This window comes from Rhinopithecus bieti, unplaced genomic scaffold, assembly GCF_001698545.2.
Source record: "Rhinopithecus bieti isolate Rb0 unplaced genomic scaffold, ASM169854v2 scaffold_947, whole genome shotgun sequence".
Classification (NCBI taxonomy): Eukaryota; Metazoa; Chordata; class Mammalia; order Primates; family Cercopithecidae; genus Rhinopithecus; species Rhinopithecus bieti.
The window spans coordinates 2,640,322-2,667,232 of record NW_016803664.1 but is presented as its reverse complement, the minus strand read 5'-3'; the positions used below and the strand labels follow the sequence as shown (position 1 = coordinate 2,667,232).

At 45.6% G+C, this 26,911-nt stretch overlaps 1 protein-coding gene across 2 annotated transcripts in view; it reads left to right on the top strand.

Moving 5' to 3' along the window:
* The first annotated feature begins 983 nt into the window (after positions 1–983).
* The window catches only part of MYZAP (myocardial zonula adherens protein), a 99,686-nt gene continuing 73,758 nt past the window's right edge, over positions 984–26,911 (top strand). For both annotated transcript variants that reach the window (XM_017896444.1, XM_017896451.1), the window contains exons 1-2: positions 984–1,208; positions 13,587–13,673. In XM_017896444.1, the coding sequence (XP_017751933.1) occupies positions 1,134–1,208; positions 13,587–13,673 (162 nt within the window). In that variant the 5' untranslated portion in view covers positions 984–1,133. The remainder of the gene's footprint in view (positions 1,209–13,586; positions 13,674–26,911) is intronic.

Sequence of the window (26,911 nt, the reverse complement as noted above, 5' to 3'; positions counted from 1 at the left end):
CTCTAACAGAAGACACGGGCCCACGGAGCTGCTAAGTTCCTGAGCATGAGTGTTTGGGGAAGGGGTTTCTGGAGACCTCAGTGGGAGGCAGTGCTTGACCTGGGCTTTGAAGGACCAGTAGACAGAAATTGTGTCTTTCCTTGCTGAAAAACACTTTGTCCTCAAGATAAAGGCCAAATTTCCAACTAAGCACATAGATTGCTCATGATCTCCTCGGCTCCCTTCTACTGCTTCTTCACTCTTCTTCCTGTGCACTGTGATACTTGCAATTCTTGAAACATATTTTATACCTTCCCATGCTTTCCTTCCATCTTTGTGCGTGCTAGTTCTTTTGACCTGGGACTCCCTCCTCCCTCTGTTAGGGGACAGCAGAGGGGACAAGCAAGGCACTGGGGACAGACTGGGGGATTCATATCCTACCTTTGCCACTGAGAGGCCAGTGGGGCACGTGGTGTGTTCCTCAATCCCTAGGTGAGTCAACGTCTTCATCTCCAAAATGGGGATATGGGGTAACAACAGTGACTCCCTCAAAGGGCACTGGTGAGGATTAAATGCGGTAACACATGCAAAGTGCTCGCCAGGCAGGCCCATAGTAATCACTGAATAAATATGGACAGTGTGGCCCACTCCTACTTGCATTTCAGGTCCTAGCTTAGTCATCACCTCCTCTGAGGTTGGCTGTGTGCTCCCGTAATACACGGATCTCCTCTTCTACCATAGCCCGGCACCTGTCATCCCCACCAGACTGCAAACTCATCCCCACCAGACAGCAGGCGGACCTCAACTCTGCGGGGGACAGAGAGAGTGTGGGCGTCTAGGCTGTCCAGGGCTCCTTCTTGCCCTGGGACTGACCCTGGGAGGGCGCAGCACCCTGGGAGAGGATGGTGCTCAACTTTAACCGGGTCGGCGCCCTCGGGAGAAAATGCAGCCTGACTGGTCGGGTGAGCGCGCTCGGCCCCGCCCCTCCCCAGGCTGGCCCCGCCCCCGGCCCCACCCCCGGGTCTTCCCGGTGCAGCTGGAGCTGCAAGTAGCCGGCGTCGTCCCGCTTCGCCCCCGCGCAGGGCGGGCCCCGCACGCTTATTCGGCCCGGGAGGAACGCCGGCGTCCAGCCCGCTACCGACCGCCGCTGCGGGATGCTGCGCTCCACGTCCACGGTCACCCTGCTCTCGGGCGGCGCCGCCAGGACGCCCGGGGCGCCCAGCAGGAGGGTGAGTAGCTGGGGGCGGGAGCCGCCGCCTTCCAGTTCCCCCATCCCGGCCGCCCTCTCTGGAGGGGACTAGGGATGGGAGAACTCGGGAGCCAGCACCTGGCCCCGACGCCCCACCCTGGGCTCAACTCCCCCGTCCTGTGCCGGCTCTGGCAGTGACTCTCCCTCTTGTGGTTTCAGGGGGCCCACCAGCTGGCAGGAGACGGCTTAGGGGACTTTATGGAATTCCCAGAGATTTCCTCTCCTTCCTGCCTCTCTGTCAAGCCGAGTTTATTGGTGGCACCAGTTTAAAAATCAAGGAAGACATTTGTGCAGTGTCCCTACCTTGAGACCCCAAATAAAGAATGTATTTAAAACTCAAACTTTCCTTCTTCCATTAATTAAAAGAAAGACGGCGTCACTTGTGTCCACTAGTGATAGGATAATTCTGGAGTGGGGTTAGCCAAGCCGGGCACCACTGTGCAAATCAGAACAGCAGCCGGCCGCCCAGGAGCCCAACTGTGTGGGACTCCGGTTTATATAAACCACTTCTTTCTGACTTAAATATTAGCACAGTGACAACAATGGCAGCACTGAAAGCCCGGGACAGCATCTCCAGGGAAGGTTTCCCTTTGGAAGTGCTGTTTCTTTTTTATCTTTGTGCCATGTTTTCCCATCTCTCCAGATGCTCTATAAAAGAAGTGCTCCATCTTTCTAACAGGGTCAATGCCTTCGAGCAACTGCCAGGGGCTTGGCTTGTGGCTTTTTAGTTCTTCCATTTATCATGATCTTCAATACTTGCCATTTGGTACCTCTTTACTCTGAGACTTCTGTAATCGTGTTTCCTCAAGATTTAAACAGGTGGTTAAGTCCAAAGCAAAACCCCCACTGGTCCTCCCGTCTGCGTGCAGGTCTTGGACCTGCTTATTTGCTTTTACATGTCTTAAGCGAGTGACGGTGGTCACCTTATAAACTGTCTTTCTTTAGCTCTAGAAGAAAGATGTATTACTCTTGGGCATAGGCCAACTGATGGATTCTGAGGGGGGTGTGTGTGCACTCACCAGACACTGAGGTTGTGTACACACACGCACGCATGCGCGCACACACACACGCCTCAGAATCCATCAGTTGGCTCACGCCCAAGACTGACAGAACTCCAGTTGCCCAATCATTAGCATCATAGAATAAGATCCACATCGGGTCCAAGGGGGTTTCCAACCACAGTCCTGGCCTTACTCTAAGTTAGGTGTTTGTATTTTTCTATGGAAATCTTTCTCAATTTGAACACAATTGCAACTGAGAAAGAATGAAGTCACTGAAAAGCTAACCCTGAGCCCTGAGAGGATCATATGTGTAACCAGACTGCATGAATTGCATGAAATTCTCTGTAACTTCCCTTCCAGAGCTGGGGATTAGTTGGGGTACCTAACCTAATATGGTGGATTGATGCAAAAGTGACTAGTATCCCAGATAACATTTCTGAAGATTTTTGGTCAAACATTTCCTTTGGAGTATTTCTTTAATTGTAGGTGCTTTGGTGTCGGGCACATTGTGACACTCTTGAAAAGACTTTGCCTTTTGAATAAGATGGCAGACATATTTTGGACTGGAGAACTCAGGGCTCAGGTTCAGGCCATGCAGGGCTGTCCTGAGTACACTGGTACTTGTTTCTGGAAAGAAGCTATCTAAAGGGTGTAGGGTTCCCCCCAACTTTATGGTTTCTAGCTCTGCTCATGATTTGCAGATGTTACAGGTACTATCTGTGTGTGTGCTGGGGATTGTGTGTGTGGTGGGAAGCTGTGAGATGTTGATTAATTGATTTATTGAACATTCATAAACCTTTTTCTGTGTGGTAAAGGGCTGGCATTGGGGTCCACTCTACCTGTAGAGGCAGACATATTCCCAAACTAACATCAAACAAAGTGGTGATGGTTATAGTGAAGTGAAGAGTTTACAAAGTTCTGTAGAAGCTAAAATAAAGGTTCTTCCTGAGGCATCAGGGGAAGGCCCTCACTACAGGTATGTTTTTTTGAGATGGAGTCTCACTCTGTCACCCAGGCTGGAGTGCCGTGGTGTGATCTCAGCTCACTGCAGCCTCTACCTCCCAGGTTCAAGCAGTCCTCTTGCCTCAGCTTCCTGAGTAGCTGGGACTACAGGTGCACACCACCATGCTCGGCTAATTTTTGTATTTTTAGTGGAGTCGGGGTTTCGTCATGTTGGCCAGCCTGGTCTTGAACTCCTGACCTCAAGTGATCCAGCTGCCTCAGCCTCCCAAAGTGCTGGGATTACAGGCATGAGCCACCGCACCCCACCTACAGGCGATGTTTGAGTTTAATCTTGCAGGATGAGTAGAATTTGTAGGGGAATTGACTTTATTGGGATCCTGAAAGGAGGAAATAACCATCTCACTGGAATACTTGGCATAGATAGTAATGTACTGCATAACCACATTTCGGTCAACAACAGTCAGCATATATGATGGTGTTGGAATGGTGGGCTATATCATATCTCCTAGGTGTGTGGTAGGCTATACCATCTAGGTTTGTATAAGTGCACTCTATGATGTTTACGCAGCGACAAAAATCACACATGATGCATTTCTCACAATGCATCTCCATGGTTAAATGACACATGACTACTTTATGATGATGGCAAATTGGACCTGCTTTGGGACAAAATGCCTATTGTTTAGAAAAGCAGGAACAGGATGTCCTGAAAATAAAATTGAAGACCAAATAATCATTGGAAGTGTACCTGAAGTTGAAAGTTGTTCAGTAAATACTGTATTGTTCTGTTATTCCTCTCTGATGGTGGACAAGTGATGGTCTTGAACATGTTAGCCGTTAAAATTGTATTTCTGGTTCATCCAAAGAGCTCATCAAGTTTGGGACTGCAGGGGAAACCAGTCTGTGTGCGTCCAGATATTCAAGCCAACCAGAAGTGATGGTGACAGCTGACACTGAGCAGGGACTCCTGTGAGCCAGCTGCCAAGGGTTATGTGGCTGACTGGACTGTTACCAGCTAGCCTTTGTTCAATGGCTGCCACCTGCAATTTGTATTTCCTTCTTATCTGAAATCATCTCTCAAGGAAAAAAAAACAAACAGGTGGAGAGAGTAATTTCTGTCAGCTGATAAACAAAGCTCTGAAAGGCATTTATGGATGCCAACCAGCAGAAGCTGTGAAATTAAAAAAACTCCCTTCAAACCAGTTGTGCACTAAAAATAGTTTTATCTATGGCAACAGCAGGAAGACAAATTGACTGGAGAATAACCACAGCCAGAAGATGACCTTGGGGAATGGGGGGAAACAATTTTAAAAATATTGACTTTGCTTCATGCTTTTGAAAGGAATTTTATAAATGCCAGTTAGTCTTGCTAAATGGGCCTTTGAAATGGAAGGTTCGTTGTGTGGCCAGGTTGTGTGCTTTGTGGGGAAGGCATGTGTTGCTTTGTGGCTCCCCCCCAAAGCACACAACCCAGCCACACAACCGACCTTTCGGCACGATACTTAGTGCCGAGTATTTTTGGCTAAGCTGTTCCACTCCTGGGCTGTGGAATGATAGACCTGTCAAGGATCTTCTCCAGCACCTTGCTCTCTTGATAATAAGAGACTGTTGACTGGTGTTGCTGGTATCATGACTCCTCACTGGCACAGAAAAAAACAAAACAAAACCCAACAAGGTCACAGGATAGGACTATCTCCTAGCCTGCCCTTGCTGATATTTCTTTCTATTTGGCAAAGGCTTCCTCTGTTAAACACTGGAATGGGCCTGCTAGTCATTGTTCCTTGGCTAATGTGCCCCTCTCTTATGTCCCATTGCTGCCTGACTGGCTGAAAGTAAAGAATTCTCCTTAGCTGGCTTCTGAATGATCAGACAGGTGTTTACTGCACTCCCCTTTCTCAGAAGACAGGAACGTCTGTGCACATAAGCTCTCTATCATCCCACAGGTTCTGAGGAAGGGACCCAGATGTTGTGGGACCCTTGGCATCTGGTGGAAGGAAGCTGGCTGCAGCATTCATTGGGGAAGGGGAGGTGGATCCTGCTGCACCCAGAAAACAGGCTGGCTGCACACAGGGCCCTCCTGAGCCAGCCCCTGATGGGCTAAGTTGTGAGGGTTTGGAACCATGGCGTCCTCTGGGCTAAGGGCAGGGCTTAAACCTCTGTTGGTCAAAAATGACAGTTGTAGGCTCAGAAAAAAAGGTGCCCAGCTCTATGCTTTTTTTCTTTCACCTTGCCTTGTTTGATATAGGATGAACAGACGTGAATTCTGGAGACTCGTAAGGAAACTTGGTTTCTCCTAGACATTTATGGAGATCCCATGGCTTTTCCACAAAGGATGTGGAATGTGATTTTGACCCATTTGTCTCTGGGGCACTGATGGAGTGCTGTGTATGAGGTCCCTGTTGTAGTTTACCTATGCCGTGCGTCCGTATGTGAACAAGAGACCTGGAGGCTGGTGTCACCAAGCCCTGGTCACTGGGGAAGCTTTCAAGTCAATTAGCCTCAAATGTTCTTGTCTAATTGAGTTCAAGGAGCTGTGGGCGCAGGGCTGACTAACTAGAGACCATGTTAAATATTTCAACCCAAGATACTTCTCAGCACTCATCATGCCTTATGGCCTTATGGAGTTCCAGTATTTCTCCAGCACACAAAAGAGCAATACAGTGGTGTTTACCTCTTTCCCTCTTTGGTGAGTGATAGTTCCTAAGTGTCAACCACACTCCTGGCTCTTTTTCACTCTTAAAGGCCAGGGTGATCTTTCTAAAATGCTACATCTAGTCTCCTGACTCCTCTGCTTCAAGAGCCTCCTTGGTACTGCAAGGAAAAAGTTCACACTCCTTAGGGTAGCATCCAGGCCCTCTGGTTTGGCCCGTGCCTGTCCTGTTTCCCCTCCCTATATGTACTCTTCTCAGATGTTCCGAATCATTTGCCATTCCCCCGAGCTTTCCATGCTGTTCCTTGCCTCTTTGCTTTTCTTTATGTTTCTCCTCTGATAAGGGTTGTCTCCTCCAGGAAGCCTGCCCTGAACCCTGAACCCTCTTTCTCGTGTTCCTCTAGAGGCCTGTGTATGCCACCATTACTTGTGTCACCTGTGATTACCTACTGGAAGACAGGGCTTAGGAACCACCCGTCCCCAGACCTGGTGGAATAGGCACTTAAAAACAGAAATCTCACCAGGTCCTGCAGGAGCCACGGTTAACATTGAATGGGCAAATGGAAAAACAGGAAGAGAAGCTTTGGGTTAAAGCCATCCCATCACCTCTGACCCACCTGGGCAGGAAACAGGTGACAAATACATGGGAATACTGGCCCAGGTGAGGAGTCTGACAGTTCTGGGAAGTCCTCCAAATATTCGAGTTGCCTCATCCTGCTGCACAGTTGGAGCTTCATCCCTTTGATTCAGTCAGTGGTTCTCAACCGGTTCTACACAGAATCACTGGCAGGCTTAAAATAACCATGTCGAGGCCTCATCCCAAACCAATTCACTGGGAACCTCTGGGAGTACAGAAAAGCAAGGAAGCTTCCCAGGTGATTCTAATATGCAGCAAGCTAAGACTATTTCTTTAAGCATTACTCTCTTCTATAGCTTTCTTGGAAATGCAGACACTCCTGGGACAGTGTTGCAGAAAGGACCCTTGGGCCTTGTGGGATGAAGGGCAGGGTGGTGGTGGGGCAGGGCGGGGGAGTCCTCACACTCCCAAGTCACACTGGTATCTTTGTGTGCCCTCATCCACCTGTGTTTTCTTTCTGGATCTTGGCGTTTGGGGCACATTGTGTGCCTGATACAGAACACAGCCACAGAGAGCAGGAATGTTTTGTATGCCTCTGAGCTAAGAATGGTTTTTACAGGGGCCTGCAAAACCTAAATATTTACTGTCTGGCTCTCTACAGAAAAAGTTTGCCCCACCCTGATGTAGATAACTGGGCTGCAAGTTCAGGGCCACAGCAGAGCCAAGAGGTCTAATCTAGATGGAGCATGCTCCGTTCCGCATGCAGCCTGCTGCGGGCTCCTGGGATTTGCTACTTGTGCTGAGCAGAGAGTCTGGGGTCTGTTCCCCACAGCCACACTTACAAGGGCCCCACCTGTTGTCATTAAGGGGAGCTGGGCAGGGACCCACAGTCACAAAGTGGAACAGGCCTGAGAGAAATGTAAATACACTCGGCTAATTTCCTCAGGGAAATCCATCTCTGTAAACTGTTTAGCAAACCCATGTCACCTCCCTGAGTCATCTTCTCCACCCCCTTTTTATTTGAGAGGATATTTTTCCCCTGGGTGAGCTCAGCTGCCCGAAGTTGAGAGCGTGATGATACTGGATCTGCAGAGTACCCCCTAAGTGAGACCCAGGCCATCCGTCTCCACAAAAGGGTCAGAAACGAGGCCCAAGGGGACCCATGTCTCTGGGGCACTGACAGAGCGCCCCCAGGGGCCCTGAGTTGCCAAAAAGGGTTTTGTTGTGCTTTTTCTTGTGGAGGAAACCTGAATGCTACCTGTCCCTTCCTTGCTATCCTTCCCAGGGGGGTTGGTTTCAAGAAAGTGCAAGGCACTCCAGGGAGTTTCAGGTATAGTCTTACTTTGTTTTAGTTCAACCTAAAAAAACTACAAAACCCAATGCTGAGCGAGTGTCCATCATGTGTTGATACTATGCTAAGCACGGTAGGGGCTATAAAAGTGGTGATGGTACAAAGCTTGCTTGATCACTCCCCCTGTGTTTTCCCTTCCATCCATTTTGTAGTGCATGGAACACAGGAGGCACTGAAAATGACCAGTTGGATTATTGAATGAACTCAGATTTGAATGTTAATCTCTTCCTCCAAAGATTTGAATGGCTCCTTATTGTCTTCTGACTAGAGCCAGTGCTTCTCTATCATGCATTTGTAGATTGATAGCTCAGCCCCTACCTATTTGTTCATTTTCCTGTCCTACCCAGGCTTAGGTTCTTATTCTTGGAACTTGCCAGCTTCTGTGCGTTTGGCACAGACTGGAACGCCTTACCTGATAGCTGTTGTTGTTATGATGGTGGGTTCTCCAAACCTCACTGACCTGAAAAATTCTTCCTGTCCTTCTATACCCAGCTCAAATGGTATCCCGAGGGACTTTCCCTTGTACTCCCACCTCCCATTAAGATTAGTGTTCTTCTTCCTATATTCCCGTGATAATAAACAATGCTTACAGAGTGCTTAATGTGTGCCAGAAATTGTCGTAAGCTCTTTACACACATTAGCTAATTTCATCCTCACAACTTTCCTAACAGGGTGCAGTATTGTTAGCTCTGTTTTACAACTAGGGGTAATGGAAGTACTGAAGACTAAGTGGCTTTCCAAAGGTCTCAAAGCTAGTAGGTGTCAGAACCAATATTGGAAGCCAGGAAGTGCATTTTCACTGTGCTTTAACCACAAAGCTATCCTGTCTCTCTACACCTTGTATTGGTTATTCCAAGTGTTCTTGATTGCCTTGTTTGGGTATATTTCTAGATTATGTACTCCTTGGGGGCACAGCTATTTTTTTTTTTTTGCCATCGTGGTACCCTCATAGTCCCTAAAAAGTATTTCAGAAGTAGTGGGTGCTCAGTAACTGAGTAATAAAGTACGCTGAGTCCAGCTTCCTGCTTTGATCCCCTGGAAGAGACCCTTGCCCCCAGGGACAGCTGGTCAGGTAGCAGTGGTGTTCAGGGTAGGATGCAGTTCTTCGCATTGTTCGTAACACAAGCCCTGAACCAGCTGCTTTGGGAACCCCTGGGAATAAAGTGCCTTACCTGCCCTTCAGTCACTGCCAAGCCTGCGGCAGCTCTGGAGATTGTGTATCTGAGTTTCAGGAGACCATGGAGATCAGCCTCGTAAAATGCTCCGAGGTAAGGAATGTTGCCTTGATGTTACTCAGGGGGAGATTTTCCCATGGGGAGATTGCTGAAAGTGAATGAATGGAGGGAGGTAGACTGCACTCAGTCAACTTTATGGGTGGTTCAGGGGTTACTGTCCTTAGTGCTTCTGTTAGGGATTCAGTGTACCTTTTAGACCTTTAGAATGTGCCCCTTGCCGCTCCTGAAGCAGTCCTGTGGAAGGATTAGTCTCTTTCTGGATGTGTCTCTTTCTGACAGATTTTCTCCCAGTCTTTATTATTACTATTACTACTATTAATATTTTAATAAAAAATTTACATATACTTAACATTGTTGCCACCAACACAGAAATCTGTTTCCTTAAGAATATTTTCCCCCTACATCTACACAAGTTATCAGGGAATATTTAAAAAATAAAAATAGGATTATTCTTAATGTTTTGTTCTGCAACTTTCTTTTTTCCCCATGACCATACATTTGGCTGTCTTGTAAGGAATGTGTGTAATCCCGTTCTAAGCTGGATTTAAATTGCTCCTGAACAGCCAGTCCGTCAGTGGGTCAGTATTTATTAAAGAAAAACCAGCTGTGCTCCTTAATGTTTTGATAAAGCACCTCTGTTGACAAGAGTAAACTTTAAACAGGGTGCTGCAGTAGCCTCAAGCACCTGCTGCAACTGCCAAGTGTCTTTGAAGTCATATGTTTTATTTTACAAGTTCATTTTATTTTATGCATTCTGTTTACCTTGTGGCTTTGTATACCTCAGGGTATTGCTCAGTGTGAGAGCCTCATATAAGGGTTGCCCAGCCCATCATAGGAAGCGTGTTGAGGAATATAGATGGGCAGATGAAGAATGGGCTCAAGCCAGGGGAGGGACCATCTCACTTTGGAGTGATTGGACCCATGGGGTCCCCTTTCTGAAAATTATGACCGTTAAGGACTACCCCTCTAAAATAATCAACCAACCAAAAGTCATCACTTACAGTGTTAATGTCTCTGATTCATTGACCAAATTGTTATTTTCATGGAAACAGGGCTGTGAGGCTAAGCAGGTCTGTTTCATTTTGAAGCATATAGTATGATGATAACATCTAGATAATAGTAAAAATATCTGGCTGTGTGCAGTGGCTCATGCCTGTAATCCCAACACATTTGGAGGCCGAGACAGGAGGATTGCTTGAGCCCAGGAGTCTGAGACCCACGTGGGCAACATAGTAAGACTCTTTGTCTACCAAAATAAAAAAGTAGCCAGGCATGGTGATGCATGCCTGTGGTCCCAGCTATTTGCGGGGCTGAGGTTGGAGAATCACTTGAGCTCAGGAAACTGAGGCTGCAGTGCTATGATTGTACCACTGCACTCCAGCCTGGGCAACAGAGCAAGACCCAGTCTCAAAATAAATAAATAATCAAATCAAAATAAAAATATCTAATATTCATAGAGGCTTACTATTTGACACTCTCCTTTTATCCCATTTTACTCTTGAGATTCAGAGAGATTAAGTAACTTTCCCATAGACACACAGATAGTAGATGTTGGTGCCTGTGTATGTGTGTGTGTGTGTGCGCGCATAGGATATATGTACATGTGTGCACACTTGTGTGTGTGTGTGTGTGTGTATGGGATGTGGTGCAGGAGAAAAGAACTTCCTTTTCCTTGCAGAATTATGCATGGACTAGACCCAGCCTAACAGGAGATTGTTGAGCACCACAGGTTTGGACTGTCTATATGGTCTGAGTTACACTTTGATGCTTGTGCAAATGGTTGAAACCAGTCTGAGGGGCCTGGAGCCAGAGGGTTGCCTTTCTCTGGAGAGAGTCAAGATTCCCATCAGTGCTGTTGCCTATCAGGAAAGAGAGCTACCTGGTAGTATGGCTTGGTTTCTTTTTGGCCAACATGACTGACGGTGAGCTTTGAAGGTTGCTTGCAAAGTTGGCCGCACAAGAGACAATGATAACCGTGGGGGTCAGGCCACATCTGATTCCGGGGTCCCCTGGGGGATGATGCTTGCCAAGAGGAGGATGAGGATGCAGAGGGATCTTGAAACCAAGTCATGTGATTTAAAGAACTGGGGTTATTTCGTCCAGAAGAAAGGAGGTTCAAGGGACAGGAAGACTGTCTAGAGAAAGGGGAATTATTTTGTAGTCCAAGGACAACCCTGGGTCCATTAGGTAGAAATTCTGGTGTAAGCTCAGATCAGGAAGGTAGAGGTGCCTGGTAGCAAAGTGCAATGCCTCGGAGGGCGGCAGTGGTATATGTGGAAGTGCTAACATGGATCCCAAACCTGGGATCCCTAACTTGTTCATGGAAAATGAACAGGCTGGTGCCACCTGTCAGGTACATTTTTGGGTGTTGGGTTTCTTCATAGGTGGGCAGGTTGAACTCAAGAGGTGTTTGATGTTCCCTGTAGCTCTGGGCTTCTAGGCTGCAGGTTAGTTTTGCTCAGAGGCCACCCTGTGGACCAGTGCAGATCTGTGACCCTGCCAACCAGACTGGGGCGGGGGTGGAAAGGGTTTGTTTGCTAGGGCTGCCGTGAAAACTACCACAACGCCAGTGGCTTAAACAACAGAAATTTCTTGTCTCACAGTTCTGGAGGTTAGTGGCCCAAAATTAAGATGTTGGCAAGGTTGGTTTCTTCTGAGGTCTATGAAGGAACTATCTGTTCCAGGCCCTTCTCCTTGGCTGTTGACAGGTCGTCTTAATGTTTATATGACGTTCACCCTGTATGTGTGTCTGTCCCCAAATTTTGCACTCTTATGAGGACACCAGTCATTTTGATTTAGGGCCACCCTTATGATCTCATTTTTACTTGATTACCTCTGTAAAGACCCTGTCTCCGAATAAGGTCACATTCTGAGATGGCAGGAAAGTGGTTAGGACTTCAATGGATGAATTTTAGGGGGATGCAATTCAATCTATACTAGGGCGCAAACAGCACTCCCATGAACCGGGCCCATATGGCATTTCAGGCATGTGATGGGGGCCATGAGTATAAGAGCTAAGAATGTAAGCCCCAGAGACTGCCTGGGTTCAAATCTCAGTTCTGCCATTTCCCAGCCATGTAACCCTTCAGAGGCTTAGCTTACTTATCTGCAAAATGGGGCAGGTAAGAGAATCTATTACCATAGGTTTGTGGTGAGGGTTAAATGAATAAATACCCGTAAAGCACTTAGAAGGTTCCTATACATGGTTAGCTATTATGATTATTACTGTTATTGTCCCCTTGTACTACAGATTATAGTAGTCCATTTTTCGCGCGGTTGAGTAGGAATATGACTTTGCTCCTAGTCACCCTTTGTCAACAGAATATGATAAATCACACAAGTTGTAGCTTCTCTCCCTGAATGGTGTAATGCTTTTTTATTTTTAACAGAAATGGTACAACTTAGACTTTAAAAAATCATTTAGGAACCTTTATGCAATATTTCAGTGAACTTTGTTGGCAACCTTTAATAAACTGACATGAGGATCTCAGTGACTAGTGACAAATATGCTGGTATAGCTAATTAAGGGGTCAGATATCTTACTAACTCATAAGCATTACATTTTCTTCTTCTATGCCTTTCCAGCTAACTGTCTTGCTTTTAGTCTGTATTAAGTAAACAGGGACAGCTTTTTAAAAATTTTTAATTGTAGCAACGTACTTGTGAGATTTACCATTTTGACCCTTTTTAAGTGTATAGTTTAGTAGCATTAAGTGCATCCACACTCTTGTGCAAATGGCACCACCATCTACCTCTAGGATTTTTTTCATCTTCCCAAACTGGGATTCCATGCCCGTTAAATACTAACTTTCCCTGTATTTTTACCCGCTGGCCACCACGGTTCCACTTTCTGTCTGTATGATTTTGATTACTCCTGGTACCTCATCTAAGTAGAATCATACAGTATTTGTTTTTTGCCACTGGCTTATTTCACTTAGCAAAGTGTCTTCAAGGTTTATCCATGTTGTAGCATGTGTCAGAATTTCCTTCCTTTTTAATATTGGGTAATATTCCATTGTATGTATAAATCATATTTTGTTCATCTGTCAGTGGACATTTGGGTGGCTCCCACCTTTTGGCTATTGTGAGTAATGCTGCTATGAACATGGGTATGTGGACTTTTTTGAAAAAAAGTTGTGATTAAACATGTACATGTATATTATAGAAAAATTAAATATATAGGCAAGTAGAAAGCACCCTCCCATCCCAATAGAGATATCCGCTGTGCATATTTTGGCTTCTGTCCCTCTAGCTATATTTTTGCCTATACTTGTGAAATGAGATCATTCTATACATATTGTTATGGAACCTGAGCCATTGGTAAAGAAATGTTTGAAATGGATCAAGTGATGTGGTAGTTTCCTTCTCTGAGCCCCAGGGTGGTGGTTACCTGTGCTGTACCAAGCTGGCCTGGTACTGTGAAGATAAGGCTGGCCTTATCTCCTGTATGGCTCCTGCATGATCAGGGCAATGATCCCCATTGAAAGTAGGGGAAACAGGCTGTGAGAAGCCCAAGGTCATCTGGCTCTTTCTGCCCCAAATGCTGACTCCTAACTGGCCTCTCCTTTCCCTCTCTTCTAGGCAAATGTTTGCAGACTACGGCTGACCGTACCTCCTGAGAGTCCAGTTCCTGAGCAAAGTGAAAAGAAGATTGAGAGAAAAGAGCAGGTAAGGCATCTCTGAGGCAAAGCCCTGAAAATTCCAGTCTCTACCCTTAACCCACTCTCCCATCTCCTAACCAGGCCATTCCCAGAGGCTGAGTGTTTGCGCCTCTGTTGAGGAGAAGACCCTCTCAACCTTCCCACCTCATCTCCCGTCTTCCCAGAAGACAGAGAGCTCTCCCCATTTGGCTCTGCCAGCGACGTGCCCTGCTCTTGTTTCTTGGTGAACACTGTGGCTTTGTGTTGCCTTGAAGCTGCAGGGACACTGGCCTTAGTGACAGGTGCTATGGCAGGGAATGTGGGTTTTTCTGAAACAGCCCAATCCAGTTGCGTCAAAGGGCCTATTGTGAGCAGCTGGCGGGGCTGGAGCCTTTCTTAGCAGCTTGGAGCAGCAGCCGGGGGCACTGCTCCCGCAGAAGAGAGGAAGGCCTGGCAGGCAGCATGGTGCGGCGAAAGGGCACTTTCTTGGCTGGGGGTAGGAGGCATTCCGCAAACGTTTTTGTGCCGGCTCCTGTGCTAAGTCCTGAGGCCAAGAAGATAAGTATGTCCTTGCCTTGGAGGAATTTGCAGTTTTCTGGGTGAGACAATGATGATACAATATTTCAGGTGTTAGGATCCATCCCTGTCAGACGGAATCTGGGAACACAGAGAAGGAAATAACTGACTGCTTAGGAGGTGACAGTGAAGTAGGAGGCTTGAAAGATAAAGAGGAGGTCCTGCTGACCTCTAGGCCTGTGGTCCTGGCCAACCCATTTTACTCATTCATAATTATGGGGCACCTACTGCATTCCAGGCACTGTTCTAGACAGTAGGAGTATAGTAGTGAACAAAGCAGTCAACCAAATCTGTCATCCATAGAACTTACATTCTAGTGGGACAAGAATGAAAGTAAACAAAATAATTAAGTACATTTTATAGAGGTTAGGAGGTGGTAAGTGCTGATGGAGACAAAGTAAAAGAAAGGGATGGGGTGCCAGGAAGTAGGCAGTATTTTTTCTTGTGCATGTATTTTATATGATTATAAAATAAAATACAATGATACGATATAAATGTCATAAATGGAGTCATGACATAGTGACCTCTTGAAATACAAGCCTTGCTTTGGGGTTAACCATGAATGTGGTCAACTATAAAAAAGAAAGCTTCTCATTGACAGCGAAGTGTTTGATACTGTCCCTAAGTTTACCATAGGCCTCTGTCTGTCCTTGCCGTCTCCTTCCCACTTTCTACCAAGGACAGAGAGCTCCTGTGCTGATGCAAGTGATGAATGCCAGGGAAAGGAAGTAGGGAGAAAGGAAAATGAAGTTCTGACTAGAGAAAGTGAGAAGAAGTAAAATTGCTGATCTGCCTACAAAGAGTGGATGAGTTCCACTAAAAGATCCAGAAAAACAGCTAGTTCTGCAGCAGGGAAAAAATAAGGGGGATATGGGACCTCTGGAAAATAAGGTGCCACTCAGAGACAAATGGGGTCCTAGTATCCTAGAGAAGGACTAGCAGCCAGTTTGAATGGGCTTTCACTGGCCAAAAATGGGAACAACTGGAGCATCAAACAGAATAATGACAGTCGTGGGTTATAACACAATGAATATTTTAAAAAATCCTTATGTTTATAGTAATAATTGGAGAAGAGGAGTAGAGGCGCAAGATGAGAGGATAAAAAAGGGAAGGCTCCTTTTTTTTTGATAGAACACTAGCTAATCAGTTCAGAAAATCTGTTTTGTAACCTCCAGGTATACTCATCAATAGATGCAAAAATAAGTTAGTGAAAAATTATTGTAGGATACTCTCAAAGTATCACCCCAACGGATTACTGATTCTAAAGGGACAGTACCTTCACAGTGGAGTAGGCAGGCAGCCAGCATTTCAACTGAGTGATTCAAACTAGCTTCACCAATAGTGGGACGAGCTGATGTTACATGACTTCTGAGGTGATTCAGCTAAGAGGTGCACAACATCACATACGTAATATTCATGCCAAACTTGTTTAACTGAATCTAATAATAAGGAAACAGAAAACCAGAATTTGGGACATTCTACAAAACAATTGGCCTGAATCCCTCAATAAATTCAGTGTTATTTTTAAAAAAGATGAGAATTTGTTGCAGATAACAGACTAAAGAGACCTAACATTAAATGTAATGAGTGAACCTGGATTAGATCTTGGCAAAATAAAAAAATAAATAAATAAAATCCTATAAAATATATGCTGGGATGGCTATACAATTTTGTATATGCACTATATATTACATATTATTAAATAAATGTTACTTTTCTTGTGATAATGGTACTATGGTTATGTAGCTGAGTGGCTCTTTCAGCTTCTGTGTAACTTCGAACATTCTCCAAAGACAAAGTTTGGGAGTAAAAGTCCTAAACAGAGAGTGGAAGTGGTCAGGCTTCAGCTGCTGCACACCTGCTGATGAGCAGGATTGAGTGGGGACATCTGTCACTAGGCAGTGTCCCCTTCTGTCCTCACTGCTCCTCTCCCTGCCTATCCCTTTTAGAGCTGATGACTTGGTCCAAGACATGGGCCTGGGCTGTGTCCAGGTGCTCAGAGCTGCTTAGAACACTTTTTGAAGAAGTGGCCTAAGCTGGAGTGAGGGACAGGACAAGGGCCTGGTGGTTGTGCCTGTTGGTACAGATGGTAGAGGAACTGGGGAATATAGTCTTTTGGAGTTAGACCCAAGCTTCATGCCTTGGGAGATGTTTGTGAAAGTTTTCTGAGTGTCAAAACTGGGGTATTAGGTGCTGGAGGACCCTGGAGGGTCTGTAACCACTGAAGAAGAATCAAGTGATCCCACAGAAGGAGCCTCGTGTGTTTAGCTGTGTTGAATGGAGTCAACAAATTGTGTGCCAGTTTGCCTGTTTGTCTTGAATAGTGCTTTTCAAACTTGTCAATAGGACCCTCTTTGAAAAAAAATCAAAATGTTTTACTGAACCCTCATATGCAAACCAAGCAAAAGTGGTGCTAATGGGGGCCCGAGTCCTCCCAGTCTCCCTTTACCCCTCAGCCCCCAGACACCTTCCTGTGGATACTTGAGAACTCCAAGGCCCTGAGGAGCACAGGACAGGCACTGCTGGGATAGCCTATGCACCAGGATACTTCTTACACCAGGTGGACCAGGCGTGCAGTCTAAGTGCCTGTGTGTGACACATTGGTGACTCATTGCAGAAGAACTGGGGTAGAGGGGAGGAGGGTGGGGCTGTTGTTTCCCTAGGGATGAAGTCCTTGGGTGGTGTCTGCCCTTGAAGTTTCTAGGGGTAACTGGGAGGTTGCTCTGAGTGATTTCATCACCATGTCCTGGCCAGGTTCCTGGCATGAGTCACTGAGGGCCAGGGCCATGCACCGGCAAGGAGACTCTGTAGGGGCCACTTCCTTGGATGTGGTTTCAACATGGCTTCCCCTCCTTGGAACCCATGGAATTGCAAGATGCCAAAACTCTGGATGACCCTACCTGGTCACATGACTTTGGTTCCTTTGAAGAGGGGTTGTCTGTGTGCAAAGGCCAGGGGATTGGAGCTGGCTCAGATATGTGAATAGAAAGTTGTAAATGGCCCAATTGACTTCTGTTGAAGTGAGACTTCTTAAGGATTTCCAGGGTCCTGTTAGAGCTGCAAATGACGAGGGCAGCCTGGGCCTTCCTCAGACTTTCACACTGTTGTGGGAGGTGTTTAATATTGCAGGAATGCCACAGTGTCATGGGACAGCTGGCCATGCATAGAGGCTCCTGCCATTTGGGCCATTCTTTCGTCTGCTGTTCTCCAGTCATTGGAGAGAGGAATTACTCCCAATGTAGGTGTGTTGTGGATGGCATATTTTGCCCATTTACACAAAGGTGTATTTGGAGGCTGTTGGATGCAATTACAACAGGGTCAGCACCTTCTGATGGAGTCAAGGGTTTGTGGGGGTGTATTTGGAGGTTTCCTACCCCAAGGCAGATCCCCTGGCTGCCTGTTCCTTTTAGTCCTTCAGGAGACATCAACTGCCCCGAGACTGCTTTCTGCTGACCACAGATGAGCTCCCAAATGCACAGCTTCCTCATCCTTAAAGTAGACACAACGATGTTTGGTTTCAAAGAGTAAATGAGCTAATATATGCAAAATACCCACCACAGTGTCTGGTTTGTCATATGGATTAAAGAGGTAATGACTAAACGCTGAATCTCTTCCCTTTGAATGCCAAACTCAGTGGCCCTGGGTCTTTGTTTTTACCCCCTTAGACCTTCTGGAGTTATTCTCCTGCCTGAAGCTGCCTGTCCTGCCTCTCCTCCTTCCTGACTTTATTTTCCACACACATAGCATCTCTTCCCTCCTCTTAACCCTTGCTGAGGCCCTAGCCATGCTTGGAGTCCCTTCCCTGCCATGTCTCAGTTTATCCAAGTCTTCCCTGTCCTTCAAGGCTCAGCTAAAGGCCCACTTCCCTTCTGGTAACTTCCCTGACTTCCATGTGCTGTGGTCACTCTTCCCTTAACCTACAGGACACCCAGGCTTCCCCTTTCATTTGGCACCTAGCCATGTACTGCTAAGAACTCCACGTAGGCATACATATATATTTTTTGCAAAATTTGTGTATAACATATATGTAGGCACATACACACAGAGAAATTAGGTTGAGTCTTTTTATTCTCTCTTCCCAAAACCTAGGTCTCTGCCTTGCACATAGTAGGTGCTTAATGAATGCTTGTTGATTATGATGGTTGAATTTTATATTAGCTTCCTAGGGCTGCCACAACAAAGCATGAAAAATGAGATGGCTTCAGTAACCGAATGTATTCTGTCACAGTTCTGGAGTTCAGACGTCTGGGATCAAGGTGCTGGTGGTGCCCCCTCCGAAGGCTCTAGCGGGAGAGTTCTTCTTTGCCTCTTCCAGCTGCTGGTAGCTCTTGGTGATCCTTGCCTTGTGGCAGTATCACTCCAATCTTCACATGACATTTTCATGTTTCTGTGTTCAGATTTTCCCCTTTTTACAGGGACATCAATAGGGCCCAGTCTAATGGCTTTATCTTAGCTCGACCTGCTCTCCATATAAGGTCAAATTCCTGGGTACTGGGGGTTAGGACTCCAGCGTATCCTTTTGGGGGACGCTATTCAACCCATAACTAGGTTCTTTGAGGAAATCACCTTGAATGATACTAACAACTCAGATGAATTAGCCGTGGGCTTTTATTCAAATATTGAACATTAAAAATCATTAATATGGGAGGGTGCTGATTAGTTTATGGGCACAAATTACATGTTGAGAAATTGATAAATGTAGAACATAAGGTTTATAAACATGCCAACATTCAAATTAAAATTGGTAATAAATAGTTTTGAAATTAAGTACCTATTGTTTTCAAAAAACTCTATGAATTTATGTATCCATATTCTTATCCATAGTCATGCGCAACAGATTCCTATGTGTATATGCAGGGACACACACACACACACACACACACACACACAGAGACAGAACCCACACCAGCTATTGCAGACTTAGCATATTGAATCAGAGCCTCACTGCACAGTTGAATTTTAGGGAATCTGATTTGAGTTGCTTCTGAGTCTTTATGATGGTAAAGTCCTGTGCGAATAGATAAAATAGCTTGAGGCAGATACTGTTTTAAATAGCTATTGACATCCCCACTTTGGAGGTGTCCTTCAGTGACCTGTTGTTTTTAAAGAATCTGTTTTCTCTCTAGACCTTTGAGAACGCTGAGTGAGAGAGAGCAGATGCATGTGTATGGATGTAGAGTTGGGAATTTTCATAACCCAATAAAATGTTGAAAAGGAGGAAGTCTTTGCCAGTAGGTTTTATAGTCTTCTTTCCTTTAAAAGCCTTGGATGAATAAGCCTGCTGAGTTCTCCTCCTTGGTGTGACTGTTTATACAACCTCGCAGGCTGTTGCCAAGTGAGCGAGTGTGCTGCCATGATTCAGAGCTTCAGGTGGGGGCTGGGCTGCCCTTTGTGACAGCACACCAGGGACTCTGCATGCCCCTCAGAGATAACAGCCCCTGGAGGATGGGGAGAGACCTAGGGTTTGAGTCGCGGCTTCCTCATGAACCCCTGTGGTGGTTGGGCCAGTAGGTTATCTCTAGGGGTCTTCATTGCTTCTTCTAGCAAATAGAAGTGTTAGTCTAGAGCCAATGTTTTTCCACACATTCCTTTATTCACGTTGGTAAATGTGGAAGTGCTCTTAGTAAAGCAGTCAAGGTGCAGCGGGTGGAGCTGAAATAAGATCAGGGCTATGTTGGCTGCCTCTAGCAGGCCACCAACTCTTCACCTGACAACCTTGACAGACACGGAGGAGGAGCTGGGAATAGTGTCTGAAAACCCACTGGACTATACAACTCTTTTCCATTTTTTCTAACCTTCTGAGACTTTGTGATTCACTCCCCATGAAGAGAAACCAAGGACTGTTTGGGGGCGACTATTACGCTGTCAGAGTCAATTTGACAACTGTGATGAGAACAGCAAAAAGACCAAGAAGAGGGTGGCCAGACAGACAGACTCATTCAGATAGACATGTAGAGTTGAGTAGGAACCCAGATACTAAAAACTCACACCACTGATACTAGAAACTCCCGGTATCTACTAGTATGCTATCAGCACACTAGGTGTTTTGTGTATTTTATTCCGTGTATTCCTTAGACTGCCCACTGAAATTGGTGGTATGATCCCCATTTTGCTGTTAAGGACCCTGAAGCTCTTTAAAGTACAGAAAATAACTTTCTTAGGGGCACACAGCTAGTAGACAGTGGATTTGCAATTCCAGCTCAGGTCTGTGACGGGCCATGTTGCCATGGGAATATTGACTTGCATGCTTTCTCCTATCAGAGAAACTCTGTTTAGGATATTTACATTGTATCAGTCAAGGTTACCTAAGGTGTGTACTATACCCATGGGTTCCAGAAAAGCAGTTCCTGATTTTTTTTTTCTCCCATGTATTCTTCCCTTTTCCGCTGGGGTTATTAGGCCTAAGCAACTACTGTCTGCATTGAAGCTGTACACTAGCTGCACACTAGTCTGCATCGAAGCTGTACACTAGCTGTACACTAGCACTCCTGTCAGGGTGCTATCATTACAAATGCCACTCTCTTTGGGACTTCTACTTGGCTAGAAGCTTTCCTTTTCCTTCTCATCTTAAGCTTTGAAAGTGATCTTTTCTCCTGAGTTTACTGAGGAAGTGAGCACTATTGTCTTTGAGACTGTCAGAATTAACTAAATTAGTTTTATTTTTTAGAAACAGGGTCTCACTATGTCATCCAGGCTGGAGCGCAGTGGCTGTTCCCAGGTGCAATCATAGCACACGATTGCCTTGAACACCTGGGCTCGAGTATTCCTCCTGTCTCAGCCTCTCAGGTAGCTGGGACTACAAGCATACACCACTGTGCCTGGTCAAGTATTTGATAAGCCGAAGGTTTCAGTTTTTCTGAGAATACGGGGCTGCCCATTTCTCCCTATTTCTTTCCCAGGCTCTGGAAAGGCCCTTCAGGCTCAGAGGTGATGTTCATTTTTGTCCAAGAAAGCAAAACAGTGTCAAGTATGAGTAATGACCTGGGCCAAATAATTTGCTGAGATAGATACACAGGTTGGACAAGCCAGAGCACATTCCTGAAGTGCCAGCCTCTGCCTGCAAGATGGGCAGGGAACCCAGTGGCTCTGTGCTCAGCAGTCCTGGGTTAGCTGCTGCCCTCTGGCTGGAGAAAAGAAGTCTGAAGTCAGAAGTTTTAGAAATAACTTGGCTTCCAGTCTGGAAGTCACACGAGTCACGTTATGGCCCTTCTCAATCATATTGGCAGCCAGGATGTGTGACCAGCTGCCCATCCTGGCTGGTGGGGCGGGGGACTGGCTGTGTTAGTCTGCTATTGTCAGTTTGATGTACGTTGAGCAGCATTTCTGCTCTTATTTCCCCTAAGAACCCTGATTGACCAAGGGATTTTCTTGTTTTGCACTGATTAATCCTCAGTGTCAAAGATGACTATACTCCAAATATTCCATCTTTCTTTTTCCCTTCAAAATGTATTTATGAAGCGTCTGTTTATCCTGGGTACCAGAGATAGAGCAGTGAATAAGGCAGATGTAGTCTCTGCCTTTGTGGAGCTTGTTGCATTGTAGGATCCTATATTCTCATTTAAGATTTGGACAATATCGTTGGCCTTGTTAACCCAGACTCTTCGATGGCCAGTAAATCCCTTAGGAGAGGAATTTAGGCTGAGTTAGTTTTCTGTAGCTGCTCTTTCTTTCTAAGGCACTGGCTACCAGATGTATCTTTAGGGAGGTCAGCCATAGTATGGGTAGATTTTAAGCTGTGAACACTCACGGGGAACAGCTTAATCCAGAGATTTTGTGTATGTGTTGAGAGTATGGAATGCCCTTTCAGTCAATTTTCCTTCTTTGTAATAACGTTCTTTTTATTCTACACATTTATTTGGCCTTTTATTTTCTTTTGTTTTTTGAGACAGAGTCTCACTCTGTTGCCCAGGCTGGAGTGCAGTGGCGCAATCTCAGGTCACTGCAAGCCCACCTCCCGGGTTCATGCCATTCTCCTGCCTCAGCCTCCAGAGTAGCTGGGACTACAGGTGCCCGCCACCACGCCCGGCCAATTTTTTTTGTATTTTTAGTGGAGATGGGGTTTCACTGTGTTAGCCAGGATGGTCTTGATCTCCTAACCTTGTGATCCACCCGCCTCAGCCTCCCAAAGTGCTGGGATTATAGGCATGAGCCACCGTGCCTGGCCAGGCCTTTTATTTTCAAGCAGATTTTGTCTAGTATTGTTCCATGCCCAGGAGGCTTTTAATACGTCTAGAGTACATTTTTTAAAATTTGATTTTTTAATACCAAGTAGAATTATAAGGAGGCTTTTGATTTTTAATTTAAATTAAATTTAATTTAATTTTCTTGAGATAGGGTCTTGCTCTGTCACCCAGGCTGGAGTGTAGTGGTGTGATCACGGCTTACTGTAGCCTCAACCTCCTGGGCTCAAGCAATCTTCCCACCTTAGCCTTCCAAGTAGCTGGGACTACAGGCACACACCACCACATCCAGCTAATTTTTGCATTTTTTGCAGAGATGGATTTTCACCATGTTGCCCAGGCTGGTCTCAAAACGCTTGGGCTCAAGCAATCTGCCTGCCTTGGCTTCCCAAAGTGCTGGGATTATAAGTATGAGCCACTGTGCCTGGCCATAAGGAGGTTTTAAAAAACTTAATTTTGGAGAGTTTCAAACATACAAAATGAGACTGGATCGTATAATGAGTCACTGGCCCTTTCCCCAGCACCACCTACCTCAATACATGGCCAATCCTGCCTCATCTGCATCCATGCTGTATAAGGAAATAAATATACATCATCTGTATCTCAGCATGTTTCTCTAAAAGAGCCTGTTTCTTAATATCATCATAATGCTCTTCTGCCTAAAACGTAATACTTTTCTTATTGGGAGGTATTTTAAAGGATACAAGAGGAGAGAAATTTAGCCCCAAACATCTTGCGCAGCATATCAGCTTTTTTCTTTTATTCCTGTGTTCAGTTTTTGACCAAAAGCATGCTGACATTTTATAAAAATGATAGCCATCTCTGCTCCTAGCAGCTTTTCTGGGTATACATGTTGTGACTGGGGTAAACATCAACTAACTGTCTATTCCTCCATCTAAGAAGAATAACAGGTATTCACTTCATTTGGACCATATTTATGTACCCTGAGTAATTCCCAGACCTCTCTCAACTTCTAAAGTTCCCTATTTATTCAGCAAATAGTTATTGAGAGACCATTGCATGTCAGTCACTGTTAGATCTGGGAATTATGGTGGAAAAGAAGACAAACTGGGCCCTGGACTTGCTGGAATTTACAGTTGATAGGGAAGCAGGCCTTCCCCACACAAGGATACTGACATATCCCAACAGTCGCTGGGCTGCAGCTGTGGCGAGTGTTGTGGGGAAGCGCTGTGAGAGTGGACCGAGAAGACCTCAGGGGTCCGAAGGGTCAGGGAAGGCATTCTTGATTCTTGAGGAAGCAACATTTGAGCCCAGCAGTGCAGATCGAGGGAACAGCACGTGTGATTACCTTGAAACAAGAAGGAGGTTTGCTCCTAAAGGAACAGAAGGGAGACAGTGAGGCAGGTGTGGGGTTGGGGTTGGGCGGGGGCAGTGGAAGGGGCCCCCCACCCTGGGGCTGCCTTTTCCAAATGGCCCTGAGACCTGAAGGCAGGCTCTTGGCTTCCCTACGACTGGAGACCCTGGGATACCACATGGAGACGTGAGTTCCAGTTGCTCTCCTGACTGTAGCACTGTAGTGAAAAAAGAGCTCCAATTTGGAAAGACATAGGCAGGCACTTGCAGGCTGTTACCCTGGAAGAAGAGAAGTCATACTATTTACACAGTAGGGTCACTGTGAGGATTAAAGAAAATATTATATATTATATATATAATATGTATGTTACATTATATATATGTTATATAACATATATGTTACAATGTATGTTATATGTTATATATAATAAAATCACCTGACAACAAATTTCTTCCCCCTCCTCTTTCTTCAGTAACGTTCTTCTTCACTTTTCCTGTCAGGGCCCATCAGCTCCTTGGGCTGCCTCAGGAGAACTCTCCCCTGGCATGGAGAGGACTCCATCTCCACTGCGGGTAGAGTCCTGGGGCCATGCCCTTCCCGGGGCCCTTTTATTTAGACTCTGACATTTACACAAATGATCAATTCAAACATAATGCTTTTTTCTTTTTGCCAAAAAACATTCAAAGTCCACAAAAGAACATGAAGGAAAAAGTGAAATCTCATTTTCCTGAGGAAACTGTCGTTAGAGATCTGGATTCCATCTTTCTAGAAGTTTTACATACACAAACACACAGTCTTAAAAAACAAAAATTTGAAATTTATGATTTTTCACTCAGTGTATCTTGATCTCTTTCTGTGTGTACAACTTTGAGACCTGGGCTGCTCAGGAGTGTTCTACAGACCTCATTGTTCCTGGCATTGCTTGTGTTTTCCCCGCTCCATGGCGGCCTCATCTCCCTGCCTAGGCCAGGGGCAGGATCCTCTGTGTCCAGCCATCTGAGTTTTCCTGCAAGCCAGTTCACCTCTGAAAGCCTCTGCTTTGCAGAGATGCGTTTCACCAAAGCTCTGTGTCGTAATCGGCTTGTTTTTGAGGAACTGCGTGGAGTCTGTGACTGAAAGATCTTGCTTTTGTTTCCTGGTATTTGGGGAATTTCATTAGAGCTTTTCCTCTTCCTGGTTATGTGTCCGGTAAACTGGGGATAACTTAATGCCAGCTTGTGACTCTGCTGCAAACTATTTAACAGCTCAGTTACCCAAACTTAAGCACAAATGTCAGGGTAGCATCGGTGCTTTTGGGACCCAGCTGTAAGGGACTCAGGGGGAAGTGTTTACCAGAAGCAAGTACAAGGAATCACAGCCCCTTGCATCTATCTCTTTCCAAGTGTGGGAAGAAGGGCGAGAAGCAATGGTTGTTATATTGTCTTACTTTTTAAAAAGCTTACATTGAAACGAAGCAAAACAAAACAAAAAACAAGCAAGATAGAAAGGTATAAAGAAAATGGCAAAAGTCCATCCTGATCTCTAGCTCCCCCATGCCACCCAAGGTTCCCTCCTTAGAGACCTGGAAGATTCATCATCATCACGTAGCTTTCTAGACCTTTCTTTGATTTTGCAAACTTTGAATGAATGGGATCATAAAGTACTTACTGTTCTGCCACAATGAATGATTTCCAAATGCAAATTAAAGTTTTGTGTGTTAAAAAATATTTTGTGGGCCAGGTGCGGTGGCTCATGTTTGTAATCCCAGCACTTTGGGAGGCCAAAGCAGGCAGATCACTTGAGATCAGGAATTTGAGACCAATCTGGTCAAGATGGTGAAACCTTGTCTCTACTAAAAATATAAAAATTGGCCGGGTGCAGTGGCTTACGCCTGTAATCCCAGCACTTTGTGGGGCTGAGGTGGGTGGATCACAAGGTCAAGAGATCAAGACCATCCTGGCCAACACGGTGAAACCCCGTCTCTACTGAGAATACAAAAATTAGTTGGGCATGGTGGCACATGCCTGTAGTCCCAGCTGCGCAGGAGGCTGAGGCAGGAGAATTGGTTGAACCCAGGAGGCGGAAGTTGCAGTGAGCCGAGATTGCGCCACTGCACTCCAGCCTGGCAACAGAGTGAGACTCTGTCTCAAAAGCAAACAAACAAAATACAAAAATTAGCTAGTGTGGTGGTACATACTTGTAATTCCAGCTACTTGGAAGACTGCGGCAGGAGAATCACTTGAACCTGGGAGGTGGAGGTTGCAGTGAGCCAAGATCACGCCACTACACTCCAGCCTGGGTGACAGAGTGAGACTCCGTCTCAAAAAAAAGCGTTTTTTTTTTCTTCTTTTAATACATGGCAAGAATCTCTGTGTAAAGGCAGTTGAAAAGTTAGCAGGAGAGCAGAATTACCCTTATGGAATTTGGGTTTCTGTGCTGTGGGATTGTCGAGGTACCTGGGTCCACCCCAGGGAAAATTGAGAGAAGACCAGTTTGTCTGAAGTCTCAGTTCTTGATCTTGGATTTTTTCTTACTTCTGTCCCTTCCATGTTGTGAAGGCCCCTACTCTGTCCCCCTGCGTCTAAACATAACCTGCGGTATGAGGAGGTGCTTAATGTCAGACAGAATCACAGAGCCAGGCTTGAATGTAGATGTGTGTCTATAAGCAAGTTGCCTAACCTCTTTGAACTTCAGTTTTCTCAGCTATGAAGTGGAAAGTTCAGAAAGGACAATTGCTGTGTCACAGAGTGGTTGCGAACATTAAATGTGCTTAAGAATATTTCTGGCTTATAGTAGGCGCTCAACAAATCTTAATATACCCCTTTCCTGCTTGCTAAGCCTTCATCTATAAAAGCGTGTTAAGGCTTGGAGATGTTACTGTTTCTCAAGGGTATTTGCATTTCAACAATGACCAAAACTTTAACTGAAGGAATTAAGAACCAGCCAACAGGACTGGGAGGATCCTTTTGGGCTGCAGTCGCACCACCTCTTCCTGGCTTTTCAGAAATATTTCATGAATGGTCACAACAGGTTATGTACTAACACTACCCCCTTTTCTCAGAACTTGGCCCCAGGACCAGCCCTACCCTCAGAGGACAGTTTGGCTGCTAGATGACTGCCAGCCTCAACCTTGTGCGTTGTAGGCCATGTATTTAGTGATGAGGTTGGAGTCATATGGAGAAGCTGGGATAAGGAGAAAGACAGCATTATTAAGAG